This window comes from Salvelinus namaycush, chromosome 25 (assembly GCF_016432855.1).
Source record: "Salvelinus namaycush isolate Seneca chromosome 25, SaNama_1.0, whole genome shotgun sequence".
Taxonomy (NCBI): Eukaryota; Metazoa; Chordata; class Actinopteri; order Salmoniformes; family Salmonidae; genus Salvelinus; species Salvelinus namaycush.
Window position 1 is genome coordinate 31,072,401 of NC_052331.1, and position 15,801 is coordinate 31,088,201.

The 15,801-nt window shown below is 41.9% G+C and overlaps 2 protein-coding genes across 2 annotated transcripts; one reads left to right on the forward strand and one right to left on the reverse strand.

Moving 5' to 3' along the window:
* The first annotated feature begins 2,863 nt into the window (after positions 1-2,863).
* LOC120020475 (E3 ubiquitin-protein ligase MARCHF2-like) lies at positions 2,864-6,758 on the forward strand. Its single transcript, XM_038964174.1, has 5 exons — positions 2,864-3,165; positions 3,724-3,959; positions 4,260-4,455; positions 4,581-4,790; positions 5,268-6,758. Exons 2-5 carry the CDS (start codon positions 3,781-3,783, stop codon positions 5,421-5,423), a joined length of 741 nt encoding a protein of 246 aa, XP_038820102.1. The 5' UTR covers positions 2,864-3,165; positions 3,724-3,780; the 3' UTR covers positions 5,424-6,758.
* On the reverse strand, positions 6,224-14,212 carry LOC120020476 (ras-related protein Rab-11B-like). The gene is made up of 5 exons (XM_038964176.1): positions 13,992-14,212; positions 12,136-12,331; positions 7,315-7,508; positions 6,625-6,705; positions 6,224-6,496 (listed from the first exon to the last, which is right to left on the reverse strand). The coding sequence occupies exons 1-5, from the start codon at positions 14,029-14,031 to the stop codon at positions 6,354-6,356; spliced, it is 654 nt and encodes a 217-aa protein (XP_038820104.1). The 5' UTR covers positions 14,032-14,212; the 3' UTR covers positions 6,224-6,353.
* Positions 14,213-15,801: the final 1,589 nt, after the last annotated feature.

Here is a 15,801-nt window from a genome sequence, read left to right on the forward strand (position 1 = left end):
TTTTTGAGCTGGAAGGTTTTCATTATTTTGGGCAAGGCATTGAGATCAACTTGTACAGGAAATGTATTGGTATTTTGACTGCAATCAAGCTTGTTTGACATTCTCCTTTGAATTCTTCTTTCCTCACACTTAACAACATCAGAGAAAGAAAGTCAACAAAGTGGATATCGCTCCCAAGGACCACCAAGGATCCTCAAAACTGGGGGGGGGTCTTCTCTTACAATTTGCACCAATTTTCTTAATTTCAGGCTCAAAATAACTATCATCCTGTAACATTCCACTGGCCTCTGTTCTTTTTGTGTGTTTTTTTAGTAACCATGCTGTCACAATGCATATTGTAAATGAACCCCTAAACAGTGTCAGATCAATGTCTGCTCTTTATTTATTTTGACTTTTATTTTCTTTGTACAAGCTTTCAGTCGTCACTGTATATTTGACAGTTTAGTGTGACATTTATGTTGACAGCAGTTTTTTTGCCTTCTCTGTATTACGCGCAAAGGGTATATGGGAAACGGGCGCGAGAGAAAAAGGCAGATAACTTTGTTAACGTTGTTCAAGCGTCCAAGAAACAACGTCAATCTTAGCATCTAGTTGGAAAGAGAACAATGAATTTACTGTGTTTCAATATTGGTCTTGTTTCAGAAATCTTTCTAATTATTTTGAACGTGTACTGAACGGATATTTGTAATTAATGTTCTGAAGTCTGCTAGCAATATGACGTCATTAACTGTGGCCTAGCTCCACTGTTTGTGCTGGCTAATATTAGTTAAACTTGCGCCACATTAGCAAGCTGTTAGCATGTAATCAACTATTTGGGTAGAAATTCTCACGCATATTGATGCATTTGATGTATGAAGCACGCTAATGTAAAGTTGCGTACACGTGTATTGTTTGTGGGTTATATTTTAAGAGCATTTTGGTATGTTTCTGCATCAGCTCTTACGGTGTTTTTATGGAAATGGTACCGCATTAAACTCATGAACAATCAGTTTGAGAGTTGACCATTCATTCAGCTGGGTATGCTACACTTATATGGTGTATGTATTTGTTAAACATTGGATATATACCGCTTTGCAACTAAACACGTTTTAAAGCTACAATCTAATTAAAAATCTGAGAATATTAATATAGTAATATTTTACACAAACAAAGGCGATAAAACACATGAGTGTGTGAATATTGCGTTTTGAAACAAAACTCTGACTATCAGATAAGTGACTGTCATAAATCTGTTTAGGGCCTGTTTTCAAGAATGAGAATGGAATGAATAACGTAGTCAAACAAAATGTGCTTACAATCTTGACTGGCGACCGTACACTACTGCAATACGTCTTCGCGCTTCCATTCCTCTAGGGAATTGGGCTGGTTTCAAGGTGAACTGTTCTCGACATTAGGGCGGTGCACAATTGGCCCAGCGTCGTTGTAAATAAGAATGTGTTCTTAACTGACTTGCGAGTTAAATAAAAAATGTAAAAACAGGGAGCGACAATTCACCTTGTCCATGTCCAGCACTCTGTCGTTCTCCTGAAGACTACTGGAGAAGGAAATACAGTTCAGTGTGAATGAAGCGAAGTCGATATCTAGCACCTTGACCTCCACCTCATTTTCAGCTCCGTGTTGCGTCAATAGATGTAAGGGATCTACACTAGATAACATTTGGTTTATTTAGATAACTTATATAAATATAGGACTTGTTTTTAACTTTCACATTTAAAATTAAAGTAAGAATGAGAAAAGCATAGGCTGTTATAGGATTGGTAAAACAAAAAAAACGTATGGTTTTGAAGGGGGTGGCCGTGCGTACACTACTGCAATATGTCTGCGCTTCCACTCCTCTCCTGAATTGGGCTGCTTTCAAAGCGAATTGTTCTCGAGAGACAATCCAAAGTGTCCATGTCCAGCAGTCTGTTCACCACCTCCTGAAGAGTTCTCAAGGAGGCTATCTGGTCCAGCGCTGTCAAGGAGTCAATGTCTACTGGCACCTTGACCTCCACCTCATCACATGTATCCACCCTCAGGACCCCTTGGTACTGCAGCTCCTCTAGACTCTACCCTGAGTTGTTACCCGTGTTTACGTAGACAGTGGTGGAAAAAGTACCCATTTGTCATACTTGTTTAAAACTAAAGATACCTTAATAGAAAATGACTAAAGTGAAAGAAAACACAGCTGCCGCAGGTTTCTATGTTAAAGGGATACTTTGGAATTTTGGCAATGAGGCCCTTTATCTACATCCCAGAGTCAGATGAACTTGTGGATACTTCTTTATATCTGTGTCCAAAATAAAGGAAGTTGGAGGTAGTTTCGCGAGCCAATGCTGGAAGTCTATGTGTATCTACTAGCATGCATTGGTGGAAAAAGTACCCAATTGTCATACTTGAGTAAGAGTATAGACACCTTAATAGAAAGTTACTCAAGTAAAAGTAAAAGTCACCCAGTAAAATACTACTTGAGTAAAAGTCTAAAAGTATTTGGTTTTAAATATACTTAAGCATCAAAAGTAAATGTAATTGCAAAAATATACTTAAGTATTAAAAGTAAAAGTATAAATCAAACCTTTTCTGCTTAAACATATGAATCTCAACCTAAGAACCTCATAGACACGTAGAAGTATGCCTACAATGTCCAACTATAAAACTGAGATATTAAATATTTGACAATAGTTGTGTCACCTAGCGGCAAAAAATATATATATAATACACTTTTTGTTTACCATCTTGTCTTGCATTGTTTTCTCTTGCCAATAGTCTTAGGACAGTGGCTACTGCCACTTCGGGGTGTTCACATATTAGCCTAATTTGTAGAATAATTTGTACCATATGAATAATCATGCTACCCTTGTATCGTGGTTATAGTAATGCGTCACCAGACACGATGATCACGTGACCATAACGATACAGTTACTGCACAGCTGAGCGAGATGCGAGCAAGTCAGCTAACTGTCATAAATCCGTGAAAAATACACCGTTTCTGCAAGAAGACGGGGAGATGGTTACGAACGAATAAATTATCCAGCCAATGGAGCAGATACACGACTTGCCATCATATATTGTCATATATTGTATTCCTCCCAAAGCATCGTTTTATGTCTAAATGTCAATGTCATTCTCGTCTCTAGCTAGCCAAATAGCTAGCTAAGGCCAGGGGGAGCTGGTGTCGACTATACGGTGCGTTATCCCTTGTTTCGAAACGCTATCTAGATAACTGTTCATCATGCATAGCATTGCATTGTATTGATTGATTTAGCCAGCTTGTTAACTAGTGGGAATGTCGTAGCTAGCTAACGTTAACGTAGAGAGGATGTGAAAACATGAATGCTTAACAGTAACGTAGTTAGCTACAGTAACTAGACAGCCAACCATTTATCCTGTCTGGCTGTGTCTGTTGGTCATTTATTGATTCACTGGAGCCGAGCTTTGTCTATGGTTGCTGACAGTCAGTTTTATCTATGATGTTGATGACCCGCCACCACATAAGCTTGTCAAAATGAAGTATGCACCTGGCTATAAAGAATGTCCCCTTTAATTCGAATCCTCTTTATTACATAGTTCCCCGTGTCAAATCCTGTTTTGACATTGTCTGCAAAGCCTTTGCCAAAGGTTTTTGTCATGATAAAAGGATGATCAATAAAATATGGATTCTATTTCTATGGACTGATCACCTCACATGTCATGAACCATCACAAGTAACTTGTAACAATGTTACATTCTAACATTGTCACTCAGTCCAAACAGTTGCCCACAGCAGTGGGAGGAGAGGCGCGTCACCCACACCAGCGCGCCATGACTACACCAGGCTGCTGCCACCTGCCTGGCTCCCTGTGTGACTACTCAGGCAGCGCTGCCGACCTGCCCAAGGAGGTAGAGGAGCCAGATGCGGGCCAGGCCCAGTACGTCGCTAAGGTTACGGCCAAAGATGGCCGCCCACTCTCCACTGTTGTCAAGGCTATGGGCTCACAGAGGTAAGGAGGTTCTTCGAGAAGGTTCTTATCTTTCTTTGTAAATATGGATGACCGGGAATGTGACCCTTGGCTTCGATCTGATAAATAAACAATTCCTTGAATGGAGATAAACGATGGACAAATAGATCTCAAAGCTTATAGGAGAGGGCAACATACTGTATCATTTTCAGATTCAGCATATCTGATAAATACATGTTGTATATTGATGAAAATAATGTATTTTGTTTATAGTGCATTTAATGTGTCATTTGTTTTGAAACGAGTGGTCACCAGGCACAATTTCTTCCCCTATTTGTCTAGTAATGAAGGCATGTGTCGGATCTGCCACGAGGGGGCCGGTGGTGAGATGCTGCTCTCCCCTTGCAGCTGCACAGGGACCCTGGGTAAGGTGCACAAGAGCTGCCTGGAGAAGTGGCTGTCCTCCTCCAACACCAGCTACTGTGAGCTCTGCCACACCGAGTTCACCGTCGAAAAGCGACCCCAGCCCCTCACACAGGTAAAATGGCAGTGTGTGTGAGTGAGTGACAGGTTGATGGGTAATTCTGTTTAAGTCCTCCATCACCATAGTAATGACAGAATAATTAGCATATTAATAATGAACCTTTCCTTGCATTCTCCCAGTGGTTGCGGGACCCAGGCCCTCGCAGTGAGAAGCGCACGCTTCTGTGCGACATGGCCTGCTTCATGCTCATCACGCCACTGGCGGCCATCTCTGGCTGGCTGTGTCTGAGGGGAGCCCAGGACCACCTGACCCTCAACAGCCGGCTGGAGGCTGTGGGCCTCATCGCCCTCACCATTGCTCTCTTTACCATCTACGTCCTCTGGACACTGGTAACTAACACACACACACACACACCCCTTATCACCATTACCATGGGTTACTTTACTCCACCTTTGTTAATTGACAGCATATTTTTGCAGTGTAAATGTGTGCTTTACAATTGCTATTAGTACATTTGTGAGACAAATTAGACATTTGTGGCGCATTGTTTGTTTTGTTTTCTTGTCTATGGTATTTTGTGCCCTTCCCATTTTATATTCAGGGGAGACAAGTAATGTGCCAACAAATCTTTTGTGCCTGCAATAAGAATTGTTTGTTTGTACTCTGAAAAAAAGCTTACAATAGTTACACAATCATCAAATGAAGCGGAACCATTTTGCAGACCAAATACAAATTTGTCATGCAATATGTCTAACTTTGTATTGTGCGTGCCTGCGATAGCAACGGTATATTTAACGAATCTGCTCTGCAGTGCATATGAAACCGTCTGATGTAGTTTCGTTGACGTCTGTCTCCGTGCCCCTCAGGTATCGTTCCGCTATCACTGTCAGTTATACTCGGAGTGGAGGAGGACCAATCAGAAAGTGCGCCTGCTCATGCCTGAAATTAAAGGAGCGCACTCTACCCAACATTCCGTCCCAACCAAGTCGACCAAGAAAATGACTGACGAGACCATCGTATGAGCGCTGTGGTCTCACTTAAAAAAGTGTAATATATCTTGAACTTCTGCACTTGTAGACCATTCTGGGGATTATTTCTCCATATTCTCTATTATTTGAAACACTTGAGCCCAGATATGAACTATAACCAGTGGTTTTGGGACGTGTTGGACTCGTGGAATGAAGTGTCACTGATGTCATCGCTGGATTATGAACACTGGCCTGGAAAATCAGGACACAAACGGAAGGACACAGCTAATGTAGCGGGATGTAACTGATGCAGCATGTTAATACAGTATATTTGAAACATACTACCCCCCTTCACAATGTATTTAGCTGTTTTCGGAAAACTGGCATCCAATAGCCCTATGAATTTACTCTCTCAGAACAATGACCATGTGAACGACCAAGTCTAAATATGATGTTTTCTGTTGTTAACTCTTTGCAAGCTGGTAGAAGTGGGAGAGCAAAGAAGGGAACAAACTGCAGTGTTTTGGAGTGGGCTTTGGATTGTCAGTCAATGTATGCAGGGTATGCAAAATCATTTTATGTTGCACTCCCTTGAGTAAGCTGGGTCATTGTGCAATAAAACATAAGGGACTCTTGGTCTTTGCAGTCGGCACATCTGGAATGCATGTGTGCTGAATCTCTAAGTTACTTATACAGGAGTATTAGATCGGTAATGATCAGTTGATGCAGTTGACTGCACCAAACATACCACCATCTAGTGGACATTTAAGGGACTACACTCCTTGCAAGTGGTCCAGAATGTAGGAGCATACAAAGTACACAGGTAACATGAGAGATCCACTCAACTACTGTAATATTGTAAAATTTTATTTTATGGCATTAATATAATGTGAGTTGACAAGCTATCAAAAGTATATTACACAAAATGAAGACTGTTTGCGCCACAACACTTTGAGATGACAGAAAGGTAAGCGTCATCATGGGTTACAGGTTCTGACAGCACTGCAGTTTGTTCCCTTTCTGGTCCGTGGTGGGCGGAACACTTATGTCCACCACATTGTTTCCAGGGGACTCATCATGGGCGGACCGCTCAGCGATCTGCTTCTGCGATACGATGCGATAGATTTCTGTGGAGAGTAGACTAGACTGTTGTGGTGCATCTCAATACTTCAAAAGAGGATTTTCTAGTTTATTTCATCTTCACTATGTCAAAGCAATTGGCTTTCCAGACAGTCCTTTTGCTGAAATACTGTACCTGTAAGGATATTCTTGAAAGCTTCCTCTACATTTGTTGAATCTAAGGCTGAAGTTTCAATAAAGGATAGAGTGTTCTTCTCTGCAGGTTTAGAGAAAGGGCAAAGTGAGTCACACAATCATTATTAAACAGTTCCTGGAGAAAAAAATACCCTCTATTTACATTTGAGTGATTTAGCAGACACTGTTTTCCAGAACCAATTAGGGTTAAGTGTCTTGATCACCCAGTCGCCTCGGGGATTCGAACCAGCAACCTTTCAGTTACTGGCCCAACGGTCTTAACTTCTAGGCTACCTGCAGCCACATTTCACATTAAAGCTGCCTCAATACCATTTGCATTACACATTTAGGCTGCTAAATATAGCAATACTGTCCCAATACAATACCCTCCTCCCATTCCCTTGTGATGATCACTGATATAAAAGTTCCAGATAGGTGAAGCAACTATATGGAGCTGCTCTCATTTTATTGTCATTCTATCCATCTCTTCAAAATCAGTGTTCCCTTATGACCACTTAATTAAGACAAGGCTGTTCCAAGATTATGTACCCCTTAGCCTGGTCCTAGATTAGTTTGTGCTGTCTTGCCAACTCCTATGGTCATTGCCATGACAATGACCATAGGAGTTGGCAAGACAGCGCAAATAAATCTGGGACCAGGCCATGTTCCCCCTGCCAAAAGACCAGAGTACCTGCAAAAGCCCGGGCCTCATCCATGGGCACGGCCCTGAGGTGGCGCAGGTCGCTCTTGTTGCCCACCAGCATGATGACGATGTTGTTGTCTGCATGATCCCTCAGTTCCTTCAACCAGCGCTCCACGTTTTCATAGGTCAGGTGCTTGGCGATGTCATACACTAGGAGAGCACCCACTGCCCCTCTGTAATAGCTGTAGGAAAGACTGCTTATCAATCTCAATGTACCAACAGACAATGTATGGGGCTCCAGTGAGGCTCCAAGTCAGACACTCTGATTGGTGATGAGGCTCGTGATCGGCTAGTGCTCGCCAAACCTGATCCTGGAGAGATATATTTATTGTCATGATTCTTGCCCTGGTGGCAGAATGGAGTGATTTCCGATAGATGGGTCAGCTGCAAAGTCAAAATTGGCTATATTGTAAAAATTCATGAAAACAAAAATGATCTTGGTCTTAATTTAGAGTTAGGCATTAGGGTTAGCAGTGAGGTTAGGCATTAGGGCTAGCAGTGTGGTTAGGGTTAGGCATTAGGGTTAGCAGTGAGGTTAGGTTTAGCAGTGTGGTTAGGGTTAGGCATTAGGGTTAGCAGTGAGTTAAGGTTTGGGTTAGGTTAGGCATTAGGGTTAGCAGTGTGGTTAAGGTTAGGGTTAGCAGTGAGGTTAGGCATTAGGGTTAGCAGTGTGGTTAGGTTTATGGGAAATTATGTTTGAGGTTTTGTACCTTGAGTTGCACTGGACTATTGTGATCTCCTCTGTTATTTCCAATCCTGGGTTTATGGAAAGATTTGTGTGTGTGAAAATGTAAAATGTATGAATAGTTGACCTACCCTTATATTTTGCCATTCAGTCCAGGTGGAGCCAAAGATTTAAGGGTGGCTATCCACTTGGATTCTGCAGCCTTTCTCTGGGCTATAGTCCAGGTGGAGATCGTTTCTAGCCCAGTGATGTTCAGGTGTATAATGGGGTGTGTTTGGAAATGTGTGACTAGATGTGTGGACAATTTATTATTAGTGATTGTATATGTGTTGTTTAAGACGTGTTAAGATTGTAAACCCAGTTTCCCCGACATAGATTTTATGACATAATGCACAGGTGATTGCATAGACGATATTGGTGCTGTTTATGTTCATCAGTTGTTTGATTGGGCAGAAGGTGTGTGCGTGTGGGTTCTGTATGTTTGTCAGTTGTCTGTATTAGTGATATTCTATGGGTAATGAGGGAGAAGGCCTGTTCGAAAATTTAGCATGGACTAAGAGGTCCTTTAGGTTGGAATTCCTCCTGTATGCTGAGATGGTTCGGAGTAGTTGTAGTGGGAGGAAGGCATGTTGTGTATTTAAAAATGTGCTTTTTAGTCTTGAGTGTATGTGTTGGTTTGTGTGTGAATAGGTGCTGATAATAGGTAACCTCTGGGGTTGGGGGTTCTAGGGAAAGTCTGAGGGTAGCGGAAGGGGATTGGATTGGGATTCAGACCCTAGTAAGGGAAAGGGAGAGAAAGGGAAATGGGTGGCTGGCCCAGAGGTCTATGGTGGTGGTATTGAGGGTGGAGGTCGGAGCCGGATTGTTCTGGTGGTCCTTATAGGCATTTTGGTCCTGATCCTGGGGGTAAGGGTTGGGATTAGGGTTAGAAACCGGGTTCTGTGGGTTAAGGTTAGGGTTAGAGTCAGGGTCAGGAACAGTGCCACCTGGATTAAGGTTAGGAGGGAGAGGCAATTGATTTTGGATGATGCTTACAAGCGTGTCAGCTTTGATGTATCTCAGTGACTGCTTTGAGTACCCCCTCCTCCTCAATGCCTCAAAAAATGTGTGTGTAGCTGTATTGAAATCCTTCTGTTGAGTACATAATCTGTAGAATCGGATGAGTTGTGATTTGACAATTACCCTAAAGGTATGTTTGGGGTGGAAACTAGATCGGTGGAGTAATGCATGTGTGTCTGTTTCTTTGAAGTAAACTTTAGTGTGTAGGTCAACTATGGTTTCTTCAGTGTCCGGAAAGAAAACGGTGGTGTCTAAGAAGTTTATTCTATGTGGGTGTATGACATATTTAACTGTAATGGTGGGATGGTGATTATTCAAGATGTCTATGAATGTGGTGAAGTCCTGTAGATTGTGTTGCCACACTCCGAAGATATCATCCAGGTAGCGTTTGTAAAACAAGGGAAGCAGTGGGCATTTTTCCAAAGCTGTAGTCTCCCAGTCCGCCATATATATGTTTGCGTATGCTGGAGCGAACTTTTTGCCCATTGCTGTCCCATGAATCTGTAGATAGTGTTGGTTGTTAAATGTAAAGTCATTATTTCTGAGCCCCAGTTCAAGTAGCTGTAAAATGTGTTTGTCTGGTCTCTGTTTATCTTGATATCTTCGGAGTGCGGCTCCCACTGCTGCCATCCCTGAGGGAATGTCTATGTTTGTAAAAAAGAGTCTATATCTACGGTGAAAAGGTATGCATGTGCTGGAACTGGGATTTTACGAAGTGTGTCTATGAAGTGATATGTGTCCTTAATGTAACTGGCATGTTTTTGTGAGATGGGGTTAAGAAAATGATCTATGAATTCAGCTGCTGGAGATGACTCACTACCACAATCCGAGACAATGGGTCTTCTGAGACAATGGGTTAGGTTAGGCATCAGGGTTAGCAGTGAGGTTAGTGTTAGGCATTAGGTTTAGCAGTGAGGTTAGGGTTAGGCATTAGGGTTAGCAGGGAGGTTAAGGTTAGGCATTAGGGTTTGCAGTGAGGTTAAAGGTTAGGCATTAGGGTTAGCAGTGTGGTTAAGGTTAGGTTAGGCATTAGGGTTAGCAGTGAGGTTAAGGTTAGAGTTAAGCATTAGGGTTAGCAGTGAGGTTAGGGTTAGGTTAGGCATTAAGGTTAGCAGTATGGTCAGGCATTAGGGTTAGCAGTGAGGTTAAGGTTAGGCATTAAGGTTAGCAGTGAGGTTAAGGTTAGGAATTAGGGTTAGCAGTGTGGTTAGGCATTAGGGTTAGCAGTGAGGTTACAGTTAAGCATTAGGGTTAGCAGTGAGGTTAAGGTTAGGAATTAGGGTTAGCAGTGTGGTCAGGCATTAGGGTTAGCAGTGAGGTTACAGTTAAGCATTAGGGTTAGCAGTGAGGTTAAGGTTAGATTAGGCATTAGGGTTAGCAGTGTGGGTAGGGTTAGCAGTGAGGTTAAGGTTAGGGTTAGCAGTGAGGTTAGGCATTAAGGTTAGCAGTGTGGTTAGGCATTAGGGTTAGCAGTGAGGGTAGGGTTAGCAGTGAGGTTAGGGTTAACAGTGAGGTTAAGGTTAGGGTTAGCAGTGAGGTTAAGGTTAGGCATTAGGGTTAGCAGTGAAGTTAAGGTGAGGGTTAGTAGTGAGGTTAAGGTTAGGTTAGGCATTAGGGTTAGCAGTGTGGTTAAGGTTACGTTAGGTATTAGGTTTAGCAGTGAGGTTAGGGTTAGCAGGGAGGTTAAGGTTAGGCATTAGGGTTTGCAGTGGGGTTAGGCATTAGGGTTAGCAGTGAGGTTAAGGTTAGAGTTAAGCATTAGGGTTAGCAGGGAGGTTAAGGTTAGGCATTAAGGTTAGCAGTGTGGTTAGGCATTAGGGTTAGCAGTGTGGTTAAGGTTACGTTAGGTATTAGGTTTAGCAGTGAGGTTAGGGTTAGCAGTGAGGTTAAGGTTAGGCATTAAGGTTAGCAGTGAGGTTAAGGTTAGGAATTAGGGTTAGCAGTGTGGTTAGGCATTAGGGTTAGGGTTAAGCATTAGGGTTAGCAGTGAGGTTAAGGTTAGATTAGGCATTAGGGTTAGCAGTGTGGTTAGGGTTAGGCATTCGGTTTAAGGTTAGGGATTAGGGTTAGCAGTGAGGTTAAGGTTAGGGTTAAGCATTAGGGATAATGTTAGGCATTAGGGTTAGTGGTGAGGTTAAGGTTAGGGTTAGGCATTAGGGTTAGCAGTGAGGTTAGGGTTAGGCATTAGGGTTAGCAGTGAGGTTAAGGTTAGGCATTAGGTTTAGCGGTGAGGTTAGGGTTAGGCATTGGGGTTAGCAGTGTGGTTAAGGTTAGGTTAGGCATTAAGGTTAGCAGTGAGGTTAAAGGTTAGGCATTAGGTTTAGCAGTGAGGTTAAGGTTAGGGCTAGGCATTAGGGTTAGCAGTGAGGTTAGGGTTAGGCATTAGAGTTAGCAGTGAGGTTAACATTAGGCATTAGGGTTAGCAGTGAGGTTAGGCATTAGGTTTAGCAGTGAGGTTAGGCATTAGGGTTAGCAGTGTGGTTAAGGTTAGGTTAGGCATTAGGGTTAGCAGTGAGGTTAAGGTTAGGAATTAGGGTTAGCAGTGTGGTTAGGCATTAGGGTTAGCAGTGAGGTTAGGGTTAAGCATTAGGGTTAGCAGTGTGGTTAAGGTTAGATTAGGCATTAGGGTTAGCAGTGAGGTTAAGGTTAGGCATTAGGGTTAGCAGTGTGGTTAAGGTTAGGGTTAGGCATTAGGGTTCGCGGTTAGGGTTAGGTATTAGGGTTAGCAGTGTGGTTAAGGTTAGGGTTAAGTTTCAAATCAGATTGTATGACTTAGTGGCTATACCAGCTAGTGACCACTCTGCAGAGCTACTTCCAGAACAAGATTCATGACGAAAACGCTAACCTGCTATAGGGTGTGTAGGTTTATGTTCAACACTTCAACCCAGCACTAAAACACCTGATTTAAGTCATCAAGGAAATTAGCAATTTATTGATTAGTTGAGTCACTCTTTGGGACTAAGATTTGAGACCACTAGATTATTGTTTTCTGTTGTCCTTGTTGACAATCATTTACTTTCCAAGAGGCCTCAATAGGCAGCCATGAGGAATCCCACCCGACTTACGCGGAGGTGATGGCTCTGTAACGTTCCTGTCCAGCCGTGTCCCATATCTGGGCCTTTATCGTCTTCCCATCCACTTGGATGCTGCGGGTGGCAAACTCCACCCCGATGGTGCTCTTACTCTCAAGGTTGAACTCATTCCGTGTGAACCGAGAGAGCAAGTTACTCTTCCCGACGCCAGAGTCCCCAATTAGCACAACTTGATAATGAGACAGAAAGAGATGGAGAGAATGAGAAGGACAGAGAAATTCTTACAGCCTAACTGTCAGATGAGCAAGCCTAGTCAACAAGTGTGTCATAGATGTACTAGGATCCAGGATCCTGGGTTAGACCTTGGATCAATGCCTGCATTCTTCACCATTATGTGCCTTGGCCCTCCCACCTACAACTGTTACATAATACGGGTTGTCATTGACAATATTTTTATTTTATTTTATTTGACCTTTATTTAACTAGGCAAGTCAGTTAAGAACAAATTCTTATTTTCAATGACGGCCTAGGAACAGTGGGTTGGCCGCCTTGTTCAGGGGCAGAACGACAGATTTTTACCATGTCAGCTCGGGGATTTGATCTTGCAACCCTTCGGTTACTAGTCCACGCTCTAACCACTAGGCTACCTGCCGCCACTTGAATAAGTGGATGGCTGAAATCGACCTATTTGAAGTGGTATATGTCTTTATATAATTCTGTCAATATTTCTCAGAGCTTATGGGTCTTTTGTTTAATTGGTTACCCCTTAACCAAGGAGACGTAGTAGTTGGTGTCTAATTGATGTTCAGTTTGAGTGAAATTCTAGCATGTACAAAGTTGGGCCCCTTAAGAGCACTGCTGAGAAACACTGAACTCAATGATACAATTTTACTATTAATAATATTACTACAATAACAGGCTGACAAACGGCCTATTCTACTGTATTTAGCCGACAGTAAAACACTGAGGTGACAGGAGTAGGCCTGGCAGTCACATTGGGGCTGTCGAGGTAGAGCCCTTTTGTATTCTCACAGTACAGTAAATAAAGCTGAACTTTGTCCCTGTGGCATCACTGCTGCTGCAGGAAGCTGATAACATGCTCCGTCAAACCTAAATCGACAGTTTTGGACCACTTTTGGCTTTCCTGTTTCAACAGGGTTTCTAAATGATGGTGAGGGAGGAAGAGGAGAACCCTTTATCGGCTGATGTCTACTCCACAGAAGATACTCTGTATCACTTCATAAATAGACCTCTATACAGGGTGTCGCTGGCGAGCTCAATGGAAATCAAAGGATGACATTCTAGAATAGATCAAAGGGGGATTTCTTGAGATAGAACATAGTATTCACAGTGTTATATGGTCCTTGGACACTGGTCTACATTGCCAAGTTTTACATTTCCTTTCACTAATTCCATAAAAATCTACATGAATTCAACATTTGCATAATCAATAGTCCCACATTAAATAATATATCTATGGGATATGGGAGGCTACAATTCACACAAAAAAATAAAACTTCATATAGCTCTTTTAACCATAAATGGGAAAATAGCATCCTTGTCAGTAACCTATTGATAAACAGTTCCTCTTTTATGGTTTCATCAGTGTTGATAAAGTCAAAGAAGCAACCGCAGATAGGGTGTGCACCTTACCTAAAAATATAGCTGTGGGCGTTGTTACAATGTTACAATGACAGCATTTATGTAGCCATAGTAGCAAACGTTTTCCACCAAAGAGACACATACAATGTTTATTTCTAAAAACATTTATCCAGACTATTTGTTATTATTCGTTCACACTGATGTCTGATTTGTCATTGGACAGAACGCAACAATGATAGAATTATTGAAGGTCCTATGAACGGGCGAATGCAGTCATCAAAATTTACCTTTGAACAAGAAATCGTATTCATCGTCTCTGTTCCCCATTCTAGACGAGGCCTCTCCAGCGCTTGTTCCCGAAAATAATGTGCAAAACTGTATGCCTCTGAATTATCGGTATGTACGGGATAATTGTTTTTATAAATGTGTGAAACAATGCGCCAATGTTGTCTGTCAAACAAGGCTGACCGCAGGAAGAGAGATCTCCGAACTCTGCACTGGGGAGGAGTCCCTGTTTCCATACCTTCCACACGGTGGCGCTGCTGGCTGTCATACTAATAGGAAACAAACAGCACAACCTATCCCTGCTGAGGGCCATTGAAAGAGTGTTAGATGCTCAGTTTGTTAATCACACAACTCTTCATCCTTGTAGTTCATGTCCTAAATTAGCAGTGGGCCCTTGTGCATATGGTTGATCAATATTTACATCACTCTCAAACAAATCAATATTAATTGCATACTAATAATATTCAAGTATAGTCTCTCTCCTCATCAAGTTGATATTGGCAATCAAGAGAAAGTCAGGTTGAGAGGTGAGGTCTTGAACAGACGGCTATTATGTCATTCAGTCGACCTTTTTACATTTACATTTTAATCATTTAGCAGACGCTCTTATCCAGAGCGACTTACAGTAGTGAGTGGATACATTTTCATACTTTCTTCTTGATTATGGTGATATTATTTATCAAAGTGCAGCTGCTACTACTCTTAAACCTTTGGACTCAGTTTACCATCGTGTCCTTGGTTTTGTTACAGGGGACAGTTTTGATACTCATCACTGCATCCTGTATCAAAAGGTAGCTGGACTTCGCTAATGACCTGTAGATCTCTACATTACTCCCTTTTTGTTTACAAGGCGCTACTTCATAAATGCCGTTTTATCTAACTTTGATGTTGAAGTATAGACACCTTAGTTGCCTAACCCATTCACAGAATTGGTTAACTTTTGAGGTTCCTAGGGTCTCCGCCGAGCTAGGTAAATCTTATTTTAGTTTTAATGCACCGTATTGCAGGAACAACATTCTAAATACATTTCATCTTGATGTCCTCGTGCCGTTCGGGCAATTTAAAGTATTGATTGGGGACTTATTTGTGGAGGACTGTAATGGTTTTTCTGGGTGATTTGTCATGTTTTATTTGTGCTTCCTATGACTGTTTTTGTATTTTAATATATACACTACTGTTCAAAAGTTTGGGGTCACTTAGAAATGTCCTTGTTTTTGAAAGAAAAGCAATTTTTTTGTCCATTAAAATAACATCAAATTGATCAGAAATACAGGGTAGACATTGTTAATGTTGTAAATGACAATTGTAGCTGGAAATGGCAGATTTTTTATGGAATATCTACATAGGCGTACAGAGGCCCATTATCAGCAACCATCACTACTGTGTTCCAATGGCACGTTGTGTTAGCCTTTTAAAATGATAAACTTGGATTAGCTAATTGATCATTAGAAAAGCCTTTTGCAATTATGTTAGCACAGCTGAAAACGGTTGTTCTGATTAAAGAAGCAATACAACTGGTCTTCTTTAGGCTAGTTGAGTATCTGGAGCATCAGCATTTGTGGGTTTGATTACAGGATCAAAATGGCCAGAAACAGAGACCTTTCTTCTGAAACTCGACAGTCTATTCTTGTTCTGACAAATGAAGGCTATTCCATGCGAGAAATTGCTAAGAAACGTAAGATCTCGTACAACGCTGTGTACTACTCCCTTCACAGAACACCGCAAACTGGCTCTAACCAGAATAGAAAGAGGAGTGGGAGGCCCCGGTGCACAACTGAGCAAGAGGACCAGTACATTAGTGTCCAGTTTCAG

Coding starts and splice junctions, on each gene's coding strand:
- LOC120020475 (XM_038964174.1), top strand. CDS start 3,781: ATGACTACACCAGGCTGCTGCCACCTGCCTGGCTCCCTGTGTGACTAC. Junction 4,456..4,580: donor GACCCCAGCCCCTCACACAG/GTAAAATGGCAG, acceptor GCATTCTCCCAG/TGGTTGCGGGACCCAGGCCC. Junction 4,791..5,267: donor TCTACGTCCTCTGGACACTG/GTAACTAACACA, acceptor CGTGCCCCTCAG/GTATCGTTCCGCTATCACTG.
- LOC120020476 (XM_038964176.1), bottom strand. CDS start 14,031: ATGGGGAACAGAGACGATGAATACGATTTCTTGTTCAAAG. Junction 7,509..12,135: donor TACAGAGCCATCACCTCCGC/GTAAGTCGGGTG, acceptor TCTTTCCTACAG/CTATTACAGAGGGGCAGTGG. Junction 6,497..6,624: donor TTTCAAGAATATCCTTACAG/GTACAGTATTTC, acceptor TACTCTCCACAG/AAATCTATCGCATCGTATCG.